Below are 27,464 nucleotides of genomic sequence, written 5' to 3'. Positions count from 1 at the left end.
TGTGGGAGGGTGGGAGAGGGAGCAGTCCGAGGTGACAAGCGCCCGGCTGACTGGGAGGATACTGGTGTCCTTGACAGTAACAGGGATAGCGGTTCAATGAGCGGCTGGAGATGCGAGATTATTCTGAGGTGAGGAGACGGCTTAATTAAGGCTGACAGATAGATTTGAGACTCAGGTGCAGAGAGGTGTAGATTGAAACCATCAGAACCGATGAGGTCATCAAGAGAAATGATCTAGAAGGAGAAGAAAAGAGGGCCCAGGGGGTGTCTACGGCCCGGCTAGCCCCTCTGCTTCCGCCAGGATCCCCGAAGCCCCTCCTTCGCGAACACTCTCCCCCTTTGACCTTTGGCCCCTTAGAATCCCAGGCTTCCTTAGACTCGGCCCCATGCTGCCCTTGGCGTGAGGTTACTTTGTATCTAGTGTGTGTGTGACTCTCGGGTAGGTGGTTGATGTACGTTTATGTACGTAAGGCTTTTGGCCTTTCCTCCCATCCGGGATGTCACGGAGCGGCTGAGGGGAGGAGGGGAGGAAGATGGCTGTTAGGAGCTCTCGTGGTGCTCTGTAAGCTTTAACAATGGCTGTAACTGACCGAGCCTAAACCCAGCCACACTGGCCTTGTTATTGCTCCTTATACCCAGAAATCACAGCCAGTCCCTGACAGCGGGCCCCGTTCCCAGGGCGTCCTCCCCCCTCAGACTGGCTCTCTTCCAGACGCGCCTCGGGAGCCGCCTTGCCTCCTTTCCATCCACATCTAGTTCCTGTCATCCGGTACCTATTGGTGACTAGTTTGTATTTTCTCTCTCAAAATAACGTACACTCTTTGGAGAAAGGGACTGTCTCACTGGCTTTGTGCCTGACACATAAACGCGTAATAAAAGCTCGTGGAATGATTGATTGATAGATTTAGTAGCTATATGACACCATGCAATGAAACCTCCCTAGAAGAAACGGGTCTCCGCTGTTCAAACTACAACTCCCATGGGCCTCGAAGGCGAGCTCCGGTGCTCGTCCCCTCCCCACCTCCGTTTCTCGGTCCATTTCCGGAATCCTGCTCCCTCAAACTCCCGGGCGGGGTTTTTTGCTCCTTCAACCAAGCACGACTGCGTGTATGGTGGGCGGGCTCTCCATTTCAGCCAATAAGCATGGACTTGTTTGGTTATTAGCCAATGGGGATGGGCAAAACGTCCTCAAGCCTCTGGGGCGGGGTAACCCTGGACCAATCCGCGACGGCAGCGTCACGTTGGGCAGCGTCGGGCTAGAAGTTGTTCTGCGGCGGCGGTGGTGGTGGCGGCGGCGGCGGCGGCTGAGGAAGAGGCAGAGGAAGATGGTAGGTTCCGCTCCCCGAACCCGTTCCTGCCCCACAAAATGGCGCCCTGCCCTCGGGGACGGCTCGGACCCGTGCTCGGGAGCTAGGGCAGGCGCCGCTGAGGGCGCAGTCCCCAGATCGGGTCGGCGCTGCCGCGGGTCCCTCCCCTAGCCCATTGTCGCCCCTCCCCCACCCTCCCCCTCCTCTCATTGTCGCCCCTCCCCCACACCCGCCCTTCCTTTACACCCCACCCTTCCCCCTTAGTTTCCTCGTTTTCCCTTCCCCATTTTTACTTCGCCCCCTTCTCCGCTATTTTACTAATTGTCCCTGGCCCCCTCCCCAGTCCGTCCCCCTCATTGTCATCCCCATTCCTTTCCACCTCTGGTCTCCCCCCCAACTCCACTCTCCGACATTCCCTTCCATTGTCTCTTTTCTTAACTCCCTTCCCCCAACATTCCTCTTCCCCATCTTTCATCTTCTAGTCTAGACACACCTATCCCCTCCCCCACTCCCGCCTCCCCCTTGGATTCTTTCTCCCCAACCTTCCTCCTCGATCCTTTTGTTTCCCCCCTTCCCGGAATCCTGAATCACCCCTCGGTCCCTTTGATCAGCCACAAGAAAACCCCTTCCCCAATCCTCCACCTGACTCATTTCCTTTCCCCTGTATCCCCTCACCCACCTCCTCCCTCCTTGGAGATCTCAGGCCCTCGGGCTTCCACCCTTCCTGTCACTTTCTCCTCCCCCCCCCTTTCCCTTCCCCCGGGGGACCTTATCTACCCCCTGGCCCTTAGCTCTGCTGTCATCCTCTGCTGCACATCCTCCCCCATTCTCCACACTGGGCCCTTCCCAGCCCTAGATACCACCTCGGTGTAGCGCCCCGGCTTTCCTTCCATCTTCCACCCCCCCAACCCCCACCTCCCCGCTTCCTCCAACCCTCCCCCACTTGTTGGAATATTTCATGTAGAGTAAAAACATAACCCGTGTCCCCGATGTTCCCGAGCTTTCCTCCTTCCCCTCATTTCTATTTCACGCCCACCCTCAGACCAGAGCTTGCTTTCCGTGTCTCATTCTTTCATCTTAATCATTATTTTCCTATTCCTTTCCCCTTCCCTTTTTTCCATTATTATTTCTTTTACCTTTCTCCATTTTTGCTGAGAGGAACTAGTATTACATAGTGGGTAGAATTATAGATTTGAAGACTGAAACACCTGGGCATCCTGCCTCATGCAAATTAGTTTTGTGATCTTGCAGCAAATCATGTAATCCCTCAGTTTCCCTATCTGTGAAATGAGGATAATAGTGTCCATAGCCTCTTTCTCGATTTTTTATCGAAATTACCCCTCCCCCCATACACACTGTTTTGAAACCCCAAAGTGCTAGGGAAATGTGAGCAATTCTTAGTTTTTAATCTCCTTTTGCACTCCAGCACTACTGTTGGGAGTTGGATTTTTTCCCTCAAGGTTTTTCTTGGATCCTTGTGTATCATCCTTTTGACCCCTTCCTGAAATCCTTTTTTTACCTTTTCTTTCTGCTGATTCCCTCCGTGGGATACCAGTTTAGCAGCTTTTTCCACTCTTACAATTGTGCACATTGTGCCCTTTCCTCACAAACGACTGTGTTCCTGCTACTCTTCCAAAAAGTTTCATAGTCAAAGGGCAGTCCCTCTGCTTCTTCGCTGGGGGGGATGTCAGGACTAACCTGTTCCTAGGGCTTCACCACTCTTTGGGCAAGTAATGTCTCCTCCCTAAGATTTGAATTTCCTCATCTGCAAAATGCAAGTGTTGGGCTAGATGATTTCTAAGGTTTCTTTACAGCCCTTCCCCCTCTTACAGACCACACCCCTTAGAGCTTATAGGGGTGAGCAGTGTTTCATTTTGTTGTGGTGGTTGATTGTTGATGTATTTCTGTTGGGAGGAGGGGGAGGAGTGTCAAGCAACCGACTCTAGTTGAGTCACTGCTCAGCAGCCCAATTGGACCTTTTAGCTCCTTGGAGCTTGGTAGGACAGAGAAGGATCTGTTTCTGCCCCTTTCCCCCAAGTCTCTCAGAACTCTGCTGCCATCTCTCTGTTCCAGTAGGTCCCTGCTCCTGCTGCATCTCAGCCACTTGGGGAGCTGATCCCTGGAATGATTTCCAAGCTGCAGGAAAGAGGGAGGGGTGTCCCGCATGCCAGTGAATGAAGAGGCCATGTTCTCCCCACCATGTTTACCATTTTCTGCTTCCTGCCATGCCAGCCTCCCTCTTCTGCTTGTTGCCCTGGGCGGGGCCTGGGGAGAGGTGGGTGGGGGGTTAGGACTTCATGCCTAGTGGATGAGTCCTCATGCATGCCCCTTGGAGCGACCAATAGTCATTTCCACATAGCCCCATATTTCAGAGCTTCCTACCACAGACAGTTAGGTCTCAGGGGTTGAGGCATCAGATTTTTCTCACATGTGACTTTGTTTTCAGGCTTACCTAATTCAGCATTACTGAAATCCTGCTTTCCCTGACACTCTCCCCGAACTTTATGGTTTGTTATCCCCTAATAATTTATGCTGTGCTGGGGGTAAGTGCAGGGTGGCCTATTGGATGGTTGATGAATGTTTTCATCTGTTTTATCAGAATGAAATTCCAGGTTCTTTTATTCCCCCCGTATGGGGGGGGGAGTCCCCAAGATGGTTTCAGGAGAGCATTGAAGTTAAAGCTATTTTTATAATTTACCAACACTCTTTGAGCCTCCCCAATAATTGTTAGGAGTATCAGGGGCTCCTGAGACCAAAAACTTTGAGAACCAGCGATCTAGAACATAGCAAGTGGACTGGTAGAGTTTGAGACTTGAAAAGGTATGTGGTCCTAGGTAGCCAGCCTTCACCTAAGGGTGCTTTGAGAGATTAATTTTTAATGTGACCTGAGTGTTATTCCTGGCAAGATTATAATTCCCTCAGGGAATAGGGCTTGAGAGAACATCAGCTGTATATAAAGCCTTTTCTTAAGTACCTTTTGAATGAACTCTGATTATATAGAGTCTTGCAGTTCTGCTTTTGGAAATAAATAATGTGTGTTCCAGAAGTATAGAAGGTGGATATGCTAACTTTAACATGGGACTATATTTCAATTCTTTGTTTTGGCATTCAAGGCCCTCCATCTGGCTTCAGCCTGTTTTTCTAATCTTTTCTCCATTTGTTTTAACCGTACAAAAATTTTTGGTATTCCCTCCAACATGTCTTATGTTTTTTGTTGTTGTTTCCCCCCAGTCATTGTTTTTCAGTCACATTTGACTCTTTGTGACCCCATTTGGGGATTTTCTTGGCAAAGACACTGGAGTAGTTTACCATTTCCTTCTCCAATGCATTTTACAGATGAGGAAACTGAGGCAGGCAGGGCAAAGTGACTTGCCCAGGATCACAGTTATTAATTATCTTAAGGTCAGATTTTAACTCGGGAAGTTGTCTTCCTGACTTCAGGCCTGGTACTCCATCTGTTGCACTTCTTAGCTGCCAATGTCTCATATGTTTCTGTCTTAATTCAAGATGATCAAATAATCATTTATTAAATACCTACTATGTACAATACTGTTTGGCATTGGACATATGAAGATAAAATAAGACATTAGCCCTCCCCTGAAGGAACCCACAATCTTAACAAGCATTTATTGAGCATCTGCTATGGGCAAAGTAAATATTCCTCAGAGATTAGCAATATCAGTTTCTTCTTTTAGGATGATAGCATAGTATGGTAGGAAGAAGACCGGCTTGGGAATTGTAACCCTGGCTTTGTAACTAATTTGCTGTTGGGTCTTAAACAAATCAGTCCATCCCTTTCTTTGCAAATTGGAAGGGTTGGTCAAGATGATTACTTGTTCTTCTAGCTCTTTTTATTATGAAATATTAGGTTCAACTCAAATGCTGCCTCTTGCATGGAGGCTTCCAGATTTTTCCTTATTTTATTGTTGTAGGTGTTCCCTATACCATTGTGGATTTTATCCCCTCTACCATTCATAATTAGCCAGAAAAATTAGTCAGTGAGTAACATCTCTTGGGTAATGACTTTCTCCAAACTTAGCTTTGCTGATGCTAAGACCAATAGATTTTTAACACAAATTTTGTTGTAGGCTTGTATTCAGGAGAATGCTGATTGTAGAACCAGTCAATCAATTGTCTTGTATTCTCCAAGCATTTGGAATACAATGAAATAGTCTTTGGAAAAACCTTAGATTTTTGGGGGAGAAAAAATGTGTAAACATTTAAGTATTTACAAAATAATTGCTATAGGGTAATTTTTTTTGGTGGAGTGAACATACTAGTACTTGGGAGAATCCTTTTGGAAGTCATGCTTTTCCTGAACTCCAAAGGAAACTAGAGATTCTAAGAGGGGTAGTGTGCAAAGGCATGGAGGTAGGAAATGGAATGCAAATAATAATAAAGCCATTTTAGCTAGACCAAGAGTATATAAAGGGGAGTAATGTATTTTTTATTTTTTTAACATTCATATTTTTGAAATTTTAAGTTCCAAATTTTCTTCAGCTACTTCCCTGCTCATTGACAAGACAAGCAATATGATTGATATCTATTATACATTAAGTCAGTTGTATTTCCATATTAACCATATTGCAAAAAAAAAAAAAAAGCAAGAAAAGTCAGTCATAGTTGGTTATCATTACACTATTGCAGTTATGTACATACAGTGTTTTGTTTCATGTGTGTCAGTCATAGATCTTAGGTTTCTCTTAAATCATAATATGATACCTACTATACATGAAATCAGTCATATTTATATATTAACAATATTGTAAAAAAAAAAAGAAAAAAAAAACAAGAAAAATAAGTCAGTTTGTTATCATTACACCATTGCAGTTATGTACAATGTTTTGTTAACTTCACTTTGTGTCAGTCATAAATCTCAGGTTTTTCTGAAATCATCTCTTTCACTGTTATAGCATAGTACTATTCCATTACCTCATATACCACAACTTGTCCAGCCATTCCCCACTTGATGGACAGCCTCTTAATTTTTAATTCTTTGCCCCCACAAAAAGAGCTGCTATGAATATTTTGTACACATAAGTTCCTCCCTCCTTCCTTCCCTCTCTCCCTCTCTTCTTTCCTTCCTTCTTTCCCTCCTTCCTCTCTTCTTCCCTCCTTCCTCCATTTGCTAGGTGAAAGGTATGCACAGTTTCCACTACCTTTTATGTAATTCTGTTCACAACTCTTATCAATAGAGTAATATATTACTGTATTATTTTTTCATATCCCCTCCAGCATTTGTCATTTTCATTTAACCAGTCTGATAGGTGTAAAATGACCCCTCAGAATTGTTTAATTTGCATTTTTCTATTAGTAGTTTTAAAGAATTTTTATATGACATTGTTATCTTTGATTTCTTATGAAAAATGTCTGTTAATATCTGTTGTCATTATTTTTCTAAATTTGGATCAACTCTTTATATATTTTAGAAATGAAACTTATCAGGTAAACATAATGTAAAAAAATTTCCCTCAGTTTCTTGCTTTCCTTCTGATTTTGGCTGCATTGATTTTGTTTATGCATAAAATTTTTAATTTTACATAATCACAATTCATGTTGTCTTTCATGATCCTTTTATATCTTGTTTGATCATAAACTTTTAACTTATCCATAGATCTGACTAGTAATTTTTTTTCCATTTTCCAAAGGCAACTAAAATTAAATTATAAAGGAAAATTAGAACCAGGTTGGGAAAAACTTTAAATACCAAACAAACAGAGCTTGTATTTGATCCAAGAAGAAGGAGGCATTGTAGTTTGCTAAGCAAGAGGAGTGATATAGTATTTTACAAGTATCACTTTGACATTTTTGGAGAAGGGAGAAACTTGAAATAGGAAGACCATCTTTAGAAGTCTTTAAGAAACAAGGGGTCACCGCCACTCCATGATGAGACATAGGAGAAAATCTTTATTGGAAATAATTAGTATTGCAGTTTTTCCCTAGTCTTCATCATTCTTCCCTGTTCCAAGATTATTTAGGACAGGGATTATATCTTAATTATCTTTGTAGCTTCCCTATTTTCTAGCACAGTTTTCTGAAGATAGTATGTACTTAAAATGGTTGTTGAATAAATGAATGAAAATTATGCAGAGATTCTTAATTTAGGGTCCATTAAGAAAATTTTTAAAAAATATTTTTCATTGGCCTTTGTAATATTATGTGTTTTATTTTATGCATTGAAAAACATTATTCCTAGAAAAGATTCATAGACTATATCAGACTGCCAAAAGAATTTATGATCCCAAAATTATGAGGGAAACACTTAAACTAATTTTTTTTTTGTTTTTTGCTGAGGCAATTGGGGTTAAGTGACTTGCCCAGGATCACACAGCTAGGAAGCATTATGTCTAAGGGCAGATTTGAACTCAAGTCCTCCTAACTTCAGGGCTGATGCTCTATCTACTGCACTACCCAGCTGCTCCTTTACAAACTATTTTATAAATATGAGCTTAAGTTTAATAAAGTCAGTTCTTTACTCCCAACAACTCTGGATATATGATAGCAATTTTATCTTGGGTCTGAAAATATTCTGCTCCTCATTTCCCCTATACTTGGGAATTGGATGATTCTTTAAATTAATTATTTAATTAGATATTTTCCACCTGATTGAATTTAAAAAATTTTTTTTTACATTTGTTTTTAAAACTTTTAAGTTCCAGATTCTTTCCCTTATTCCTATTAAGAAACCATATGTGAAGTTATGCAAAACATTTCCATAAAAGTCAAGTTGTGAAAGAAAACATAATTTCCCACCCTAAAAAAAATATTAAAAAATTTTTAGAGAGATAATGCTTCAATCTGATACAGACACAATCAGTTCTTTCTCTGTGTATGGATAGTATTTTTCATGATAAGTCTGTTAAGAGTAGTAGTTGTTTCACTGTACTGCTGAGACTAATAGTCAATTTACAGCTGATCAGAATGGGATGATGTTTTAAATTTATTTCTAATACACATTGCTTTATGAATTGTGTTGGGAGAGAAAAATCAGAGCAAAAGGGAAAAACCATGGGAGAGATTAAAAAAAAAAAAGTGAACAGCAGGTATTGATTTACATTTATTTTCCCATAATTCTTTTTCTGGATGGCATTTTCTATGCAAAGTCTGTTGAGATTGCTTTGGATTATTGAACCACTGAGAAAAACCAACTCTTTCATAATTGATCATTGCCCATTCTTGCTATTACTGTGTGCAATTTATTCCTGTTTCACTCAGCATCAGTTCATGTAAATCTTTCCAGGCCTTTTTAAAATCAGCTTGTTCATCATTTTTTATAGAGTAATAATATTCCATTATTTTTCTACACTACAACTTGTTCAGCTATTCCCCAGTTGATGGGCATATACTCATTTTCTAAGAATGGGATAATTTTTAAAGAAATTACATTTATTGACATCTTTTGTTTTTTACATTGCCAGGATTTTTCTGAGTATCTTCACACTTCCAGAGAGTCAACTCATGTAACAATATTTTTCAAAGAAATAGAGAAATGGGGCAAAAAAAACTCAGCAAAATCAATCATAATTTCAAAAAAAGTCTGTAGTGTATCACATCCATGGACTTCTCATCTCTGTGAAGGTGTGGGGTGGAGATATTTTTTCATACCTTTTTTTTGGAGTTGTACTTGTTCTTTGTGATTTTGCAATATCCACATAAATTTTTGCGTGTGTATGTAGTTTTGTTTTTTTTTTTCCCCATTTTTGTTATCACCATGTATTTTGTTTTTTGGCTCTGCTTATTTCACTCTGTACCAGATAATGTAAATTTTTCCATGCTTCTCTATCTTCATTATATTCATTATTTCTTACAGCATATTCTATTATAATTCATGTGCCATGTTTTGTTTACCCAATCCTCTGTTGATGGGCATCCACTCTTGTTTCCAGTTCTTTGTTACCACAAAAAGTACTGCTTACAAGTATTTTGGTGTATATAAGGACTTTGTTTTTATTTAAAGGGGATTTGTGTTAGAAGAAACCCTGTTGCTAGTAATGAAGTGGAATGAGGATAACTATGTTTGAAAACAACCATCTTTTCTTGGATTTCAATTTGGAAACAGATGATTTTTGTTGTTGTTGTCCCTAGTTTTATTAAGACAGCATATTTCTAGGAAGTTTGGGCAGCTGTGGTTTCTGCTTTAAGCAAGATAACAGGAAACAAAGATTCACTGCTTCCTGTTAGGCCACTGGACTTTTACTATCTCATTAAGGCTTGTGATATCTGGGCTGTAGGTTTTCAGTTTGGAATTCTTGTCTTCTAAGATAGGCGATTGTTTAGTGTGGCATAAAGAGGAGAGGCAAAGTGTAAGGTGGGAAACTGATCCAGTCAAAAAGCATTTGGGGGAACATTTGCTTTTTGACAGGCACTATGCTAACTGAGCATTGGGTGTACAAAGGCAAAAACCTGCTCTTAAGGACTTAAGTTTAATGGGGGAGACAGCATGTAAATGACTATATATGAATGAGACCTGCAGGACAGATTGGAGTTAATCTCAGTGGAAGTGCTTGGATTGTGGAAATTGGTAAAGGCTTCTGTGGAAGGTGGGATTTTGGCTGAAGCTAGAAGGGAGCCAAGGTGGGCATTCCAGGCTTGTGAGGTAGCCAATGGAAATGCATGGATTTGGGAGGGAGTATCAGGAGATGGAGCATAGTGTGGAAGGAATGGTAAGGAGGTCTTAAGACTGGAGAAGAATTGGAGGAGAATTTTTCTTAGAAGTCTTAAAAGCCATATAAGGTATTTTTTATAGGTAACAGGGTACCACTGGAGTTTATTGAATGGAGACTAAGGGTGGCATTTAAAAATAAATAGGATAATGGGAAAAAGATGCTTGTATGTTTTTTTTTTCCTTTTTATTACTTTTATTTACAAAGCATATGCATGGGTAATTTTTCCAACATCGACCCTTGCAAAACCTTTAATTTTTGGTTAGGAAATACAGCTTCTCTTGCCATGTCTCTTGAAACTTCTGGCTCCTTCCATTGATTAGGATAAGACTTTTCCAGTTTTGATGTTGCTGAGTGACGTAGCTACGAGTGGTTTTTGTAGGCAGCCTACCTGAGAGCAACTATTAATTACATACTGATCTCTACTGAATGCCAGGTGCCAATCTCAGCTACCCTGCCATCTATGATGACTTAACCTTTTGAATAATTTCACAAGGAACTCCAAAGTAGAACCCATTTCTTTGGAGGGTGTGGTGAGAGAGGTTGACTTTTTTGCTGAGAGCCACCAATACAATCACCACTGGTTTACAATATCAGGGATATAGCAGCCAGCACGTGTGAACCTACAAATATGAAAATGACTTCATCTTATTAGTGGTGTGGTTGGCAAGACTGGACAGAACCATGATGAGGAAAGGCTAAGCGATAATCTACAGAACCCATGCTATCAGATGGTGTATTGATGACAGGCTCTAAGTAGAATCGAAACCATCTTTTTATTCATCCTTCAAAAATCATGGAGTTTTCTTAGGCCTGGTGGCAAAACTTATAGATCATCCCTGGATCTTGTATAACCCTGCTAAGTGATTTTTTTCAGCATGCCCTAGTAGTCAAGTGGCAGTGATTCCCAAGCAGTGAAGAGTATTATAGGTATCCAGGAGGGTTTTGTCCCTTCTGATTGTTACTAGTTTATCAGTATTGTCTCTTGGATCCATGGCGTGTTATAGATGAAGAGAAGACTACTTTTCTGATTTCCTTTCTTCCCTTTGTACTTTTTTTTTTTTTGGCTGAGAATTGGAGATAAGTGACTTGCCCAGGGTCACATAGGTAGGAAATGTTCCCATTTATACTTTTATCATCTGTTCCCCTTTTCTCTTCTAAAAACCTAGCTCTTGACTTAAGTATCTTACACATTGTAGATGTTTAAACAATTGACTTATAGTGAATAAGCCCCCCAGCCTCTTATGCCCATTATTCTTAGCTTTAGGGCTAGAAGAATCATAATAATCCATGTACAACTATGTAACATTAAGTAAGTAGTTTTATCTCAGTTTGTTCATATTTTTCAAAAGTATTTATTCTATCTGTCTTATGAGTTTTTGTGAGGGTCAATAAAGGTTATATATGCAAAATGCTTTCTAATTTAAAAGGGCTACAGATGTATGAATGGGGCCTGTTGTTTTTGGCTTCCTACCTAGAAGCCTGGTTTTCCTCAGACTTGATGCCTGGTTTCTAATACAGATGGTGGAATTTAACTTCATGTACCAGCCTAATGAAGTTCCTACTGTCTTTGTAACTAAGCATTTGAGCTTCAGACCTGTTATACTGGTTCTGAAAGAAGGCCCCATGAGGCTGCACTAGAAACCAATGGTGGTGTTTGAAATGTTCAGTGGAGAATGTTTCCCCTAATGTTCCCTCTGCTGGAGACTTTGCTGAGCTTTCTGTGGTGGCCCTGTGTCCTGGATGCTATGGTTAGGGAACTTGGCTCTATGCATTGCATTGACTGTAACCCTGAACAAACTGTAACCCTGAACAAACCACTTCTTACCATCTTGAGGGTGGTAGAGTAGAAAGAACACTGATAATCAGGAGACCTAGGCTCAAACCTGTCTCCGTTAACCATGGGAAAGTCACCTTATGTTTCTGATCCCTGTCTCTAAAATAGGGATAATAATGCTTCCTTAAACCCTATGTCACAGCAAGGAAAATCTTGTGCTGTAATGCTTAACTTTAAATACATATATACATTTATTATGAGCCAGCCATCTTTTTTTTAATAAAGCTTTTTATTTTCAAAACATATGCATAGATTATCTTCAGCATTCACACTTGCAAAACCTTGTGCTCCAAATTTTTTTCTCCCTCCCTTCCCCCAGATAGCAAGTTATCCAATATATGTTAAACATGTACAATTCTTCTATACATATTTCCACTATTATGCTGCAAAGGAAAATTCAGATAAAAAAGGAAAAAAATGAGAAACAAAACAAAATATAAGCAGACAACAACAAAAAAGTGAAAATACTATGTTGTGATCCACAATTAGTCCCTGTAGTCCTCTTTCTGGATACAAATGGCTCTCGCCATCACAAATCTATTGGAATTATCCTGAATCACTTCATTATTGAAATTACAGTCGATCCTCACAGAATCTTGATGTTGCTGTGTACAGTGTTGTCTTGATTCTTCTCGCTTATCATCAGTTCATGTAAGTCTTTCCAAGCTTTTCAGGAAATCATCCTGCTGGTCGTTTCTTACAATAGTATTCCATAATATTCATATACTATAATTTAGTCAGCCATTCCCCAGCTGATGGGCATCCACTCAGTTTCTAGTTCCTGGTTGCTACAAACATTTTCGCACATGTGGGTCTTCTTCCCTTTTTTAAGAATTCTTTGGGATACTTCCCAATAGAGACATTGCTAATCACACATAAGTTGATAGCCTTCTGGTCATAGTTCCAGATTGCTCTCCAGAATGGTTGAATCAGTCCACAACTTTACTGACAATGTATTAGTATCCCATACTAGTTTTTCCACATTCCCTCCAACATTCATCATTATCTTTTCTTGTCAATCTGAAATATGTGTAGGGGTACTTCAGAGTTGTCTTAATTTTCATTTTTCTGATCAATAATGATTTAGAACTTTTTTTTCATATTAAAAATGGTTTTAATATCTTTATCTGAAAATTGTTTTTACCCTTTGACCATTCATCAATTGGAGAATCAGCCACCTTTCTCTGTCATCACTTTAGATTTGCTTTGCTTTGTCTTCAGAGTGTTTTGAAAGCATCTGAACATCTATTTGAGAAATAGCAATCCTATAATTACAAAGGAAATAACTTTTAGCTCATGAACCCAAGAATCAGGTTTCAGACCCCAGTAATACATACATAGATAGGGAGTGAATTGCTCATGACCACAAAGGTGTTACTTAGGTTCTGTTATCTCCTTTTTTTTGTAGATGAGGAAACTAAGTTTGAGGCTTACAGGATTTCAAGTTTTCCTTGCTCCAAATGCGGCTTTCCACCCCAATACGTCACTTAATTGCTATTAGCCATAGTGGAATTGTTGTCTGTCCTTTGTTTTTGAAGAGGACCATGATGTCAGAGAGGTGATGCCATGACATGCAAGTGAATTGGTTTAAGTGAAGGAGGGCCGGGCAAGGTCACCTGCCTCATTTTCCTCTCCAGAGCCATCTGGATCCAGTGAAAAGATAACAGATCAAAATGACTGGAGATGGTCCTGGATGCAGTGGGAAATCTTGATTATTTATTTATTTTTTTAAACTAAGATCTATAACAGGTTTCAGTTTGACTGAGGCTATACCTGTCAGTATTTAAGATTAGGTAGCCATTGAAGCAAATGACCTCTTTCACTCAGTTAAAAGGAGACCTGTTTATTAGAGTAGTGACAAAGCTGAAATGGGAACTTGGCTCTTGCATCTCCACCTCTTTTGCAAAGTTCCAGGTCTGGTCATCACAGTGTGTTTCCTGGGTGTCTATAAAATATATGTATATGTGTGTGGGTGTCTATAGCTATATATATGTCTATATCTATATCTTTTTGTTTTTTGAAACATGCATAGACAATTCTTCAACATTAGCTCTTGCAAAATCTTGTGTCCTAATTTGCTTCCTTCCCCCATGCTCTCCCCTAGATGGCAAATAGTCCATTATATGTTAAATATAGTAGAAATATACATTAAATCCAATATATGCATACATATTTATACAATTATGCTGCACAAGAAAAATCAAATCAAACCAGTTTAAAAAAAAAAGAAAAGAAAAATGAAATTCAAACAAACAACAAAAAGAGTGAGATTGCTATGTTATGAACCACATTCAGTCTCCATAGTCCTCTCTCTCTGAGTATAAATGGCTCTTTTCATCATTGAACAATTGGAACTGGTTTGAATCATCTCATTGTTGAAGAGAACCACGTCCAACAGAACCTATCATCATATAATCTTGCTGTTGCCGTGCATAATGATCTCCTGGTTCTGCTCATTTCATTTAGCATCAGTTCCTGTAAATCTCTCCAGGACTTTCTGAACTCATCCTGCTGGTCATTTCTTATAGAACAATAATATTCCATAACTTAATTCAACCATTCCCCAATTGATGGGCATTCATTCAATTTCCAATTTCTGGCCACTACAGAAAGGGCTGTCACAAACATTTTTGCACATGTGGGTCCCTTTCCCTCCTTTAACCCTGCTGGGTCAAAGGGTATGCATAGTTTGATAACTTTTTGAGCATAGTCCCAAATTGCTCTCCAGAATGGTTGAATCCATTCATTGTTCCACCAACAATATATTAGTGTCTCCCTCGGCATTTTTGAGGAGATAATGCTGATCTCCTAGTCTCTCCTTTTCTTCTCAGCTGCCTTCTCGAGGATAACATGTCTAGCTGATCAGCAAAAATGATTTCCTGCTAATTCTTGTCTGCTCTTTACCTCATGTTTTTTGCAGCAGTCTTCTTTCCTTTGAAAGCTGTTTAGCATTCGTAGAACAGGAGACTTTCTTGTTTCTTCTTACTAAGGTAAAAAAATACAATTTTCAAGTGACTTTTAGAGCTAGAGAAAACAATTGTAGAAGACTGTCTCAACCATGTACTTTCTGGCAAGTCTAATACTTGAGTTTCTGTTATTAAGAGCGCAAGTTAGGGAGATAACTATTGACTTGGAAGGGGAATAATTCTTTTATTTTTTATTTTATTTTATTTTTGTATTTAATGAATGCTTTTTAATATATATATATTTTTAAAAGTGGTCAATTTGTACATATTATACAATTTAAGAATTAGAGGGAATCTCAGTCAGCATTCACCTAACCCATATAGAAAAGGTTCTCCATTGTAACATGCCTACTAAATGGTTGCTTGAAGATCTGCAAGAAGAAAGGACCTTTCGAGGCAACCAATTTCCAAAGTAATGGGGCAATCTAAAGACACCCAAGATGCCCAAGTATAAGATACTTCAAATCTCAATACAAATGGTTCCTGGACACTTTTTAAACTGATAGGATGAAGTTTAATGGAAAATAATGTTTAAAATCCATTAGATTTTTTTGGACATTTTTATATTCTTTCTTTCTCTTTTTAATGAAGCTTATTTACAAAATACATGGATAGTTTTTAACATTCACACAAAACCTTATGTCCCGAATTTTCTTCTCCCTCTCCTAGATGGCAAGTAGTTCAATATATGTTAAGCATGTATAATTCTTCTATATATATATATATTTCCACAATTATCATGCTGCACAAGAAAAACCAGATCAAAAGGGGGGGAAAATGAGAAAACAAAATACAAGCATACAACAACAAAAAAAGTGACAATACTATGTTGTGATTCACTCACTTGAGGAGGGGGAGAGGGGTGGCAATTCTTAAAAAACTTTGAAGAGACCTTGGAGATCAGCTAATCTAAATCCTTTTATGGGTGAAAACCTGAGGCGCCCAGATAATGTAGAGTTCTTATCCAGAGTCATTGAGGGAATCGAGAATAGTCAGGAATTGAACCCAAGGTCCTTGTCCTTCCCATAACCCTGTACTGTTTCTTAGGACTTTCGATAAAATGCTATTTAAATTCCTCTTGCTGGTGTGGGGGTATCCTTGGGTCCTCTGAAGTCTGTGTCAACAAAGGCAGGATATACCAAATCAGAAAAGCTTTGTGTATTGGCCTGGTGACTGTTAATATGCCTGTCAAAGGATTCATTTAACTACTAGTTAAGTATGGGGAGGCTCATCACTAGAAACTCTCCTCAAGAAGTCAACTTGGAGGTGGGAGTGGGGAAGGGTCGTCAATACCAGTGATGGCTTCGTCAAGTGATTGTACAGAGGGGGTGTTAGCAAACAGTAGTTAAGAGCCACAGTATGGTGTTTGGATCCACTGTGAAACTTGGGCTGTGTGAGCATTGCCAATGGGCTTAGCAAAACATTATCCTTGGGCTAGGAACAGGATGAACTGAAATAATAACATTTCTGTGGCACTTGACAGATTATAAAGCACTTTGCTTACAATCATCCTGGGAGACAGGCTGTACAAGTATTATACCCAGTTTATACCTTATAAAGTGATTAGTGGTGGAGTCAGGCCTTGCATCTAGGACTTTAGGTCCTACACCCTTTCTAATAGGAAAGGAGGAGAGGAAGGGGTGGAAAGATGTGGATAAGAAGAAAAAAAAAAGGTACCTCTGATTGGGGGTTGGGGAGAAAGGACTCTGAGTAGTTGTTTTACTGATGTTTGCCCTGTCTCTGTCTTTTTCCCATTTCTAACTCTTCCATGGTGATCTTAAGTCCCTTAACTATAAATCCTTTTCTTGGTGCAAATGACTTTTTCTGCTGAGGGTGGAAGGAGAGAACAATTGACGGGAAGACCACTCAATGCCCTTTGTGGATTTCCTCTCATAGAAAGATTCCAGGCCAAAATGGAGCCTTTCTTTCTCCTTTTCTGTCTGGACAAATTATATAAAGGATTCCAAGTCCTGGAGAGCCTGCAGGTACCTGAATGGTGGCCTTGCTTATCACACACAGTAAAGGGCAGCATTGACTCTTCACCCTCATGACTCCATTTTGAGATCCTGGAGGTCACTCTCTACTGTGGTTGAGCTACTCTCTGCTGGCTAATCTGTCCATTGTCTTTTACTGATGTTACTGGATCTCTTGTGTTTTTTCCAGGCAGATTTTTTGAAAGGATTACCTGTCTACAACAAAAGCAATTTTAGTAGATTTCATGCTGATTCGGTGTGCAAAGCCTCGGTGAGTTTTGAAGGGTGGGGTGGTATTCCTAGAGGTTTTGTGGAAAGAGGCACTTGGATGGAGTGTCCCTTGCCATGAGCTCCTTTTTTTGCCAGAGGGACCTTGGAGTTAGTTTGGAACTAATTACAGCTAAGCAATTGTAAGGCATATGATTCAGATGGATTATTAATTGTGGCTTATGCTTTGTTTCATGTGTTTTCCCCATTAAAGGTAAGGACACAGTACTGTGGAGTGGGAAGGATACTTGGTTGAAGGTTGCAAGCTCTAGTCTCAGCTTGGATATGGATTTCTGAGTGTTTTCCTTTCTGTGAATTAAGGAATTGAACTCTATCATGGGAGAATCCTCCTTACCATTTTAATTCCAAGTGTCTTAAGTTATGAGGTGTCACATTCTGCCTCTGTAACACAGTAGTAACTAACCTGAGCTGAGTGGTTGTGGGAAGGGGTAGAATATGTCCTCATCCTCACTTACAAGAACTTTGGGCATTCCTCATTAGCACATGGTTCCTAATCTCCTCCTTTCTGATTCTCCTACAGAACAGACGGCCATCAGTCTATCTTCCCACAAGAGAATATCCATCAGAACAGAGTAAGTGAAATCTTTTTCTTGACCCTATTGTGCTTAGATGCCAAACAGGGATTTGAGTCTACTACTTGAGAAGGAGAGCACCTTCTGTCTTTCTAGGAGAAAGATGCTGACATGTCAGGCCAGGCTAAGCCCAGGCCAACCAGAGGTATGGTCCAGAGTGATTTGTGTTTGAGCGGCTGAGCCCAGGAAAAGAGGATCAAGATCTCCACTCTGCTCTTGTCCCCATTTATAGCAAGCTAGCTTCCGTAACTCTGAATTCTCTGATCAGAACATCTGGGGTCAAGCTTCTCACTCCTTTCTTTTACTGAAGAGGGTGCTGTTACTTTAGTTAAGTAAGCCTTGTTAAGCCATATCCTTTCATTGGGGAAATTGGGACATGACTAGGTAGAAGTTGGCCTTTTACCCTTTCTGTGAAGAAAGATTTGGCTGAATAAGAATGTACTGAAGAATATGTGTTGTAAAAAACAACACTGGATATCATGTCAGGAAATCTGGGTTCAGTCCTGGTTGTAGCTATCTTTCTTTCCTAATCCCCAAAACTCATATTTTCTTTCTGCATTTTAGTTTCCTCATCTCTAAAATGGGGATAATAATGCTTGCAACATTTACCTCATAAGACCCTTCTGAGACATTGTTTTATAAATTGTATAGTGCCATATAAATATGAGTTGCTATTTATAATAGTAAGAATAATAGCAATGATAAATTCTATAGAATTATTGGTTTTCCAAGGCTAAGCCTATGGAGCAACAATCTGGAATAGTTTTTATCTGAGCTTGGTGTCTGTTATTAAGGACAAGCTGATACTTATAACACTAGGGACCCTATAAAGTATGGCTGGAAGAATGATGGCTCTTTGGGAAGTTTTCTTTTTTTTTTCCTGCTCCCCAAATACATGTAAAAATAATTTTCAACATTTGCCTTTGCAAAACCTTGTGTTCCAAATTTTTCTCCCTCTTCCCATTTCCCTCCCCTAGATAACGAGCAATCAAATATAGGTTAAACATATACATTTCTTCTAAACATATTTCCATATTCATCATGCTACACAAGAAAAATCAGATCAAAAGGTGAAAGAAAAAAACCATGAGGGGAAAAAAACCCAAGCAAACAAACAACAAAAAAGGTGAAAATACTATGCTTTGATCCACATTCCATCCCCATAGTCTTCTTTCTGAGTGCAGATGGCCTGAATCACTTCATTGTTGAAAAGTGTCCATCACAGTTGATCATCACATAATCTTGTTGCTGTGCACAATGTTCTTTTAGTTCTACTTACTTTACTCAAGCACTAGTTCATTTAAATCTCTTCAGGCCTCTCTGAAATCATCCTGTTGGTTGTTTCTTACAGAACAATAATATTCCATAACATTCATATACCACAATTTATTCAGCCATTCTCCAGTTGATGGGCATCCACTCAGTTTCCAGTTCCTTGCCACTACAAAGAGGGCTGCCACAAACATTTTTGCACATGTGGATCCCTTTCCCTCCTTTATGATCTCTTTGTGATATGATCCTAGTAAATGTATGCAGAGTTTTGATAGCCCTTTGGTTCATAGTTCCACCAGCAATATATTAGTGTCCTGGTTTTCTCCAAAATTAATCATTATCTTTTCCTGTTATTTTAGCAGATCTGAGAGGTTTGAAATGGTGCCTCAGAGTTGTTTTAATTTGCACTTCTCTGAAAATAGTAATTTAGAGCATTTTTTTTATGTGATTAGAAATGGTTTTAATTTCTTCATCTGAAAGTTGTCTTCATATCTTTTGACCATTTATCAATTGGGAAATAGCTTGTATTTGGAAGTTTTCAGTTAATGAAGTAAATAGAATTTTATCCTGAAGTTCTTTTGCCCGATTTTAAACTCCTCAGGCATTTAATATACTCTGTTGAAAATACAGATCATTCTTAACAAAAAACAGACCTCCTAAGGACTTGGCCTAGAGCTGGGAAATACTTTGTTCATATTGTGCCCTGAAGGAGGCCACATTTGAGATCTGGAAAAGACCTCCTAATCCATCTCCTTCATTGAATAGAAAAAACTGGCTCAGAGGGGAGTGAGAGACTTGTCTGAAGTCACATGGTATGAGGTGTAGAGCTCTTTGCTTTATAATATTTTATAAGATTTCCCATTAATTCAAAGTAGTTCTAGTGGTTGGAATTGTGATAGAGCTAAAACAATATTTGTGTCTTAGGCAAAGACGACAAGTTGCATAATTGTAGCCCCTCCATCGGCTGTGATTGCTGGACATTTAAGCTGCTACTGTCATGTGTCATTGACACAGTGATTGAAAATGAAGTATCATGACTAACTGCTCCTTTCTGTTTGTGTCTCTACCCCTCTAGTTATCGTAACAGAAAAGACAAACATTCTTTTACGTTATCTTCATCAGCAATGGGACAAAAAGGTAAGTGTTTAAATGTTGTAACTTGGGGAGAATACCATTTCATTATAGAAATAGGAATATTCAGGTGGGAATGATGGGTGGTGGCTGTCCTTCTCGAGCAAACTCTGATTTCTTTTGATCAGTCACTCAGCCAACTAACCCTTTCAGGTAGCCACTAGGTGCCAGATATTCTTTATCAGACCCTTTAACTGTAAAAATGTTTTCCCAATTTGTTACTTCCCTTCTAATCTTGTTTGCATTAGCTTTGTTTGTGCAGAAACTTTTTAATTTGGTGTATAATCAAAATTTTCTATTTTGTGGTCAATAATGGTCTCTAGTTCTCCCTTGGACACAAACTCCTTCCTCCTCCACAAGTCCGAGAGGTAAACCATCCCATGTTCCTCCAATTTATTTGTGATTTCGTTCTTTATGCCTAAATCTTGGACCCATTTTGATCTTATCTTAGTATGTGGTGTTAAATGTGAGTCCATGCCTAGTTTCTGCCATACTAATTTCCAGTTTTCCAGCAGTTTTTGTCAAATAATGAATTCTTATCCCAAAAGTTGGGATCTTTGGGTTTGTCAAACACTAGATTGCTATTTTTATTCACTATCTTGCCCTGTGAACCTAACCTATTCCACTGATCAACTAGTCTATTTCTTAGCCAGTACCAAGTGGTTTTAAGTGCCAGATATTCTGTGAGGTGCTGAGCATATAGACCCAAAAAGGTGATTGTCAGGTTCTTGGGCATCAGAAGTCATGATTCTTGCTTGAAGTCACCTTCCTTCTTGGGGCTCAACAGATGGTCTGACTTAGAGGCTAAGAGTACCCTCTACTATTCCTCATGGCTTCCTTAGTCCCATGTTGAGAGGGAGACACTACTGAGTGTAGGGCAGTTTTCCCAACTTTTGATATTCTGGGAGAGCAAAGAATGACAGAACTAAGGAATGGACAGACTGAGCAGCCACATCAACTCATGGTAGATATCACCTCACAGTCAGGCAGTAAAGGCCAAAAATATTTCCTGCAGGTCATAAACTGACCAATTGGCATTGCCAGATCTAGGAACCCAGGCTTCTTGATTCCCAGGTCAGGACTTTAAAAAAAAAAAAAATTATTGATTCTTTTTTGTTCTGCACTAAAATCACTTAGACACCCATTCCCAATCCTCTCTTAGGACCACAAGAAACTGTTAAGTAAAGCCAGTTGATACCATTGGACCAGATAGTATATGGAACATTCCACTCCAAACAGACTTCTTCCCTCCTCCCGTGCTGTATCTGTCTTCTGAGATTCATGTATATTTCATAGTTTACGTGTGCCTACATGTATGCATGAGGATGTGAGACATCTCCATCCTTAATCTCCAACCATGCTGTGTGTTTCTCTCTCTTTCTCTCTCTCTTTTTGTTTGTTTATTGCTGAGGCAATTACGAGTAAGTGACTTGCCAGAGTCACACAGCTAAGAAGTGTTAATTGTCTGAAGCCAGATCTGAACTCAGGTCCTCCTCCTGACTTCAGGATTGGTGTTGTAACCACTGTGCCACCTAGCTGCCCCGCTGTGTGTCTCTTAAATAGATTTGTCTTTCTGCAGGCTTAGGTGCATGTGAGCTGTGCATGCACAAGTGTAGACATAGGCACACTTACTTATATACATATTCACTGTCTCTACTCCCTGCCAGGCTTCTTGAGCTTTGGGAGACCCTGGGAACACTCCAGCTCTGCAGCCATTGCTCCTCCTTTTGCTCTTGGGGATTGAGCAGAACAAGGCCCATTTCTTTTCCACTTTCATATATTCTTCAACTGCTTAGAGACAGTTATCCTTAGTCTCCCAGTCTTATCATTTCCAAATTCACCATCCTTAATTTCTTCAACCAATATGGTAGAATTTCCAGTAAATCAGTGAACAATAAGCACTTATTAAGCACCTCTGTGTTCCAGGAACTGTGGTAGGTGTTGAGTGTACAAATATTACCTCCCCAAAAAACAAAACAAAACCCCCCCCCCCAACAAAAAACAACTCTTACTCTGAGAAAATTAGGAGGAGAACAAGGTATGTTTATGTATTTACAGTATACAGAAAATAATAGATACAAAATAGGTCTCAGGTTCTACTTTGGAGAGGAAAGATAGTAGAACTTGATCCAGTGAGGAGATGCTGCAAGTGGTGCTTATGCTGAGTCTCAAAGGAAGCTGGAGATTCTGTGATTCTAGGGGAGGGAGGAGTCATACCTGTCATACCCACCTGGAGGCACAGCTGGTACAATCACAGAGACAGAAGATGTGGAGGGGGGAACAACATCAAGAAAGCCAGTTTGATTGGGTCAGGAGAGTAATGTTTAATGTGGGTGGAAAGGTTGGGACTGGCTAGTGAAAGGTTAGAGAAATTTCTTTTTGATCCCAGAGACAACAAGGAGTCAACAACAAGGAATAAACAACTAGAGTTTATTGAAGAAAGGAGTGACATGGTCAGATTAGCTATGTGGAGGATAGATTGGAGTAGGGAAAGGCTTGAGGCAGGGAGACCAAGGGAAACCCTTGCACTAATCTAGGCAAGATGGATTAAGGGTTGAGAGAAAGGAGAAGGGGTTGAATTTGAGATGCATGGAATTAGACTGTACAGATAGACTCCAGTTTGTCTTAATCCTTCCTAAAAAGTGGCACCAAGAAGAATCATAATAATTGACCTTTATTTGGAGGGTCATTTTCATTCTGGCCAGTTCTTTGTGTAGGTAACCACATACTTGGATATATTCCTGTTCACAGTGTTCCCCCAATATGGAATGAAGCACTGACTCTGGCCAGGCTAAGTCACATCCCATTAAAACAATGGCTCAATCCCACTTTACTAGTAGCCTGGGGCAATCTCCCTGGCTCAGATTCTGCCTCTCTGCTACCACTTTTATTGCCATCTCTCTCCATTCCTGGTGATCACCTTGTGGCCAATGTACTTACATAGCTGTCCAAACGTAGAAGAAGGGAATCTTGATTAGACAATAATTTTGGGGGGAGGGGTGAGGAGAGGGTGTTATGTGAAAAAGAACTGATTGTCCTAGTGAACTAGAAGCTCTCAAAGATCAGTTGTGATGTTGTAACAATTATACCAACCTGTTTAGGTCCTAGGTTGTTTTTATACACTTGCAGTCTCCAGAATGAGGGAGATGATCAGATCACTTTTCTCTGATCTGTTAAAATCACAGTTTGAACTTTTCATTTCTGTGTAACAAGGACATAGAAAGGATATTAACAGATTGGAAGATGTAAATGAACACGACCAAGACAAAGGAGTTACTTAAAAGTATCTACTCATGAAGCTGCTAAGGGAGTCATTGGAGTTTATTTAGCAGAGAAGTGATGACCTATGAGTGAGGGAGGCAGGTAGGAGCAGTGGAACTAGGACCTGATCCCGAAGCCTTTGACTTCAAGTCTAGGGCTCATTCTACTATTACTTTTCAGCCTCTTGATGGAAAGGATTTCTGCTAAGTAAGCGCTGGCCTCATTTCCCTCTGAGATCCCTTCCAACTCCAAGGTTCTCTGATCATTTGTTATAGTGGCTCAGCATGGAGTGTTGGATGTTGTTCGTGAAGTGCTGTAATTTCATACTCGCCCTGCCTTCTTCGACTCCTGACTCTCAGATGTAAATAGTCTCCTCAACTGAGCCTTCTGGCCAATGCAACTCTCTTTTGTGCCAAGGGTATCTAGGGCCTGACCAGTTAACTCCCTCTGTGCCCCCCCCCCCCCATCCCTTGTTTGTAGCCATCCAAGATTGCAGAAGGTTTACTTGCTTAAAACTGCCTCACCTTTGCAAACCTGGCAACTCAGCCAGCTGCCCTGGAGGTGTGCCTGTCTCCTTCCTTCTCCTCTTCCTAGTGGATTGAATCGGGGAGGGGAGGAGAGTTGAGAAAATCATCCTTTTAGCTTCCTGCAAATAGGCAATAATATGTAATACTGATATGAAGTCAGTAAATTGAGTGTGAAGGCACAGCAAGTGCCCAGAAACTGGTTTTGCCTTTGGCCTTATTCTTGATAGGTAAATAACAGTACTGCATTAAATCCTTATGTGTAGAAAATAATTTTGGCAGTCTTAGGGGCATAGGTCTATAGGCTAGCTGACTAAGTCACTAAGCTTTTATTATAAGGTGTGTATGGCCTGTTTTAGACTCCAAGAAACAAGGGGGTGAAGACATTGGTCATAACTACTCACCTTTGTAGAGCCCTTAAAAAAGGTTTTCTTGTACGTAAGTGAAGATGGCCTGGTTATCTTTTAAGATTGTTAGGAGGGGAGGCACTTTGTAAGCCTGAGAGGCCTTTGTCTTGGCCCAGCTGCTCTCCTAAGGTCCAGCTTCTCTGGTTTGCCTGTTATGAGAGGGGAGTGGCCCCCTTTGGTCTCTGCTACTGTGATTCAAGGAAGGCCTGTAGAGGAGCATTGAGCATTTGTGCATTCCACTAAATGGTCTTGAGAATGCTCTGGAGTTTGGGGTTGGATTCTCCAAAAACCAAATACTAAATTCTCTCTGCACATAATAATTACTCAGGCTGCAATTGATTATATGATTATATGCACTGAGGATTGCATCATAAGGTTTAGGTAAAAATGGAGCTATGTCTGAGCTCCTCTTCATTGTCATAAATGAAATGCTTTTTCATATATTCTCTCATATTCTCCCAACAACCCTGTGAAATAAATGCTTCAATTATCATCTTTGTTTTACAATTGAAGAAACTGAGGTAAACAGTTCAACTGACTTGTCCAGAGTCACACGCTTAGTGTTTAAGACTGGATTTGCACCTAGTTCATCCCAATTCTTGCTCTATCCTCTTGTTCACCAACTGCGATTTGCACCTAGTTCATCCCAATTCTTTCTCTATCCTCTTGTTCACCAACTGCCCCTTTTCTTTTCTTTAGGTATTACATACCATTTAATTTTAAATTACCTCACCCTTCCCCTGCTCCAGCTTGTAATGATGGCCTCTACTCCCCAAAAAAGCCCATCTATCTGCCAGAATCACTCATTAGGACAACTCTGCAAACCCCACGGTTTTTGTTGGGGTCATAAAACTTGCTGCTGTACCCCCTTATCGAAAAGAAAGCAGAAAATTTGGAACCAGAAGGCTGTTTTTTAATCCTGGTTCTGTCATTTGCTAATTTTGTGACACTGGAAAAGTCACTTAATGTCTGACCCTCAGTTTCCTGATGTAAAATGGGAACAGCACTTGCCTACTTGGGGTTGTTGTGAAGCTTTGGTGAGTTCATGTGCACAAAGCGCTTGGAGAGTGCTACAGATGCTAGATGGATGGGAGTGCTCAGAACCCCCTGGGGAGAAGCACTGCCCTGGAGTGAGGAGAACATGGCCTTCTCAGCCACAGCTCCGCCACTAATTTTAGCTGCTTGACCTTGGAGAAATCAATTAGCCTTGGTTTCCTCTTCTGTAAAATAATACTTGATCTGCCTGGACAAGTTGCTATCTTAAAGTCCCTTCTGTGTCCTGAAGATCTAAGATTTCTGAGGTGAGGAATGTGATCCCTGTGAAGGGATTTGTTATTCTACTGCACTGAAAAGACTTGGAAGTGTCTAGATTATCTGGGCTGACCTCCGGAAGCATGAGAGTCAGCCATTCCTTCACTCACAAGTCCTTGCTCTGACATTCCTGACAGATGTTTGGCCTGTGGCCTGGACTGTCCAGGCAATGGCATTCTCTCCTCTCTCTGGACACTTCACTTTGTTTCCTCATCTCACTTGCTTCCTGCTGCTCTCCTTGGTGTGGGGCTCTACATTATTATACAAGCATTTTATTAAGCACCTGCTATTTGGAAAGTCCTATACTTTCTGTTACTCCTTGGAACTCTGTCTGGGGGATAGGGATTGGGGAGACAACTGTTAATGAAAGTCATAGAGCATTGTTTGAGTGCCTGCTATGTGCCAGCAATCAGGAGAGCCTCTTGGAGGAGGTGACATTGGGAATGAGTGCTCCAGGAAGTGCAGACTCAGGTTTAGCATGAGCAGAGGAGAGCCCAGAGCGTGCTTGGGAAACTGGGCACCAATTTCATTGGAGCTATGTGGTATAGTGAGGGGAAAGGGCCATGGAATGTCAGCATGACCAGTATTAAGAGCTCAGAGGGGACCTTGGAACTGACCAGGCTACCTTTAGGTGAGGAAACTGAGAACAGAGAGGGCAGAGTGACTGATGATAGAATGGAGAGCCAGAGAGATCCCTGGCTATTGTCTGTGGCCCCTTCAGTTAAGAGACCAGGATGAAGGACCTTGCCTGAGGCCAGGCATTAGGTAGAATGGAGCGGGTCCTTGGGAAGGGGATGTCTTACAGGCTTTTGCTCTCAGACTTCACTGTGACTGCTGGCGGAGGGCTTGGGGGCTAGCTGGCTTCCCACCTAAAGGGGAAAGCCACCTTTTGGGTACTTCTTCAGAAGAGGGGTGCAGACCATGGGGTTTCAGGTGGCCATCATTTAGTCCAGTCTTCTCAGGTTACAGATGGCCTTGAGGCCCAGAGCAGACCTGGCCAAGTACTCACCTCTTCCTCTCTTTCTCTTAACCAGAATGCTGCAAAGAAGAGAGACCAAGAACAAGTAGAACTAGAAGGTGAGAGTTCAGCGCCCCCCCGAAAAATTGCCAGGACAGACAGCCAGGACATGAATGAAGACACTTAGGACTCTTGCTTTCCCTCGACAACTTGTCTACAGGCGCTTCCTGTCTTGTTTCATCACAGTGTGTAAGCCCCTTCCCTCCGCACTATGCAGCCCAAACCACTTCTGACTTCATAGGAGCCAATGTATTTATTTCCGTAATTTTTATTTATGTTGTAAAATGTATGGAGTGATGGTTAAAAGCAAGTCATCGGATGGTGTAGTGTAACATTGGTAGATGCTTTTTAAAAAATACATGGTCACTTTTTTTTTCCAGGTTTTACTAGATCTGTTACTTAATTAACTCGGAAGTAGCTGGGAAAAGGTGGGAGCCAAGCACAGCCTTATGTGTCTTGTCCCCTCTAGGGCTGGGGCATTGCCTAGTCCCAGAGTCTGGGGGTGGGGGTTTGGTGACAATGCAGTCTGGGCCTTCCAGGCCTTACCCACAAGCTTCTTCTGGGACCTCTTGGAGCTCACAGTGTTTCCTCCCAATGGCAGGGCCCTTAGGAGGCTAGTGGGTTTGCTTGCAGCTCCATTCTCAGCCTCAAAAACTGTTGGGCTCTTCTGCTGGAGTTGGTCAGTTCAGAAGGCTCTTTGTGGGCTTCTCTTTTGCCCCCTGGGCACTTGGCAAAGGCTGCATGTTTGGGCAGTATTGAGTGCTCCAACTGCAGGGCCTCCATTCCAGGAAGCTGGAGTTTAACAGAACTCCTTTGGTTTTTTTTGTTTTGTTTTGGTTTTTGTTTTTATTATTATTATTTTCTTCCCCTCCCACATCAATTTAATAAGGACTGGCGTGTTCAACTTCTCCAATCAAATAAAAGGATATTTCTTA

At 40.8% G+C, this 27,464-nt stretch overlaps 1 protein-coding gene across 1 annotated transcript; it reads left to right on the top strand.

The window, feature by feature from the left end:
• Window positions 1–1,108: 1,108 nt before the first annotated feature.
• DDA1 (DET1 and DDB1 associated 1) lies at window positions 1,109–27,464 on the top strand. The gene is made up of 5 exons (XM_074305418.1): window positions 1,109–1,327; window positions 16,936–17,016; window positions 17,554–17,605; window positions 19,953–20,014; window positions 26,546–27,464. Exons 1-5 carry the CDS (start codon window positions 1,109–1,111, stop codon window positions 26,654–26,656), a joined length of 525 nt encoding a protein of 174 aa, XP_074161519.1. The 3' UTR covers window positions 26,657–27,464.

Source organism: Sminthopsis crassicaudata, chromosome 1 (genome assembly GCF_048593235.1).
Source record: "Sminthopsis crassicaudata isolate SCR6 chromosome 1, ASM4859323v1, whole genome shotgun sequence".
Classification (NCBI taxonomy): domain Eukaryota; kingdom Metazoa; phylum Chordata; class Mammalia; order Dasyuromorphia; family Dasyuridae; genus Sminthopsis; species Sminthopsis crassicaudata.
The sequence above is the reverse complement of the archived record's forward strand: the minus strand, read 5'-3'. Positions and strand labels throughout refer to the sequence as shown.

Bases quoted from the DNA above. Each gene is read 5' to 3' on its own strand.
- DDA1 (XM_074305418.1), top strand. From the start codon at position 1,109: ATGGTGGGCGGGCTCTCCATTTCAGCCAATAAGCATGGACTTGTTTGG. The intron at 17,017-17,553 runs GTGAGTTTTGAA...ATTCTCCTACAG, and splicing joins ATTCGGTGTGCAAAGCCTCG to AACAGACGGCCATCAGTCTA. The intron at 20,015-26,545 runs GTAAGTGTTTAA...TCTCTTAACCAG, and splicing joins ATCAGCAATGGGACAAAAAG to AATGCTGCAAAGAAGAGAGA.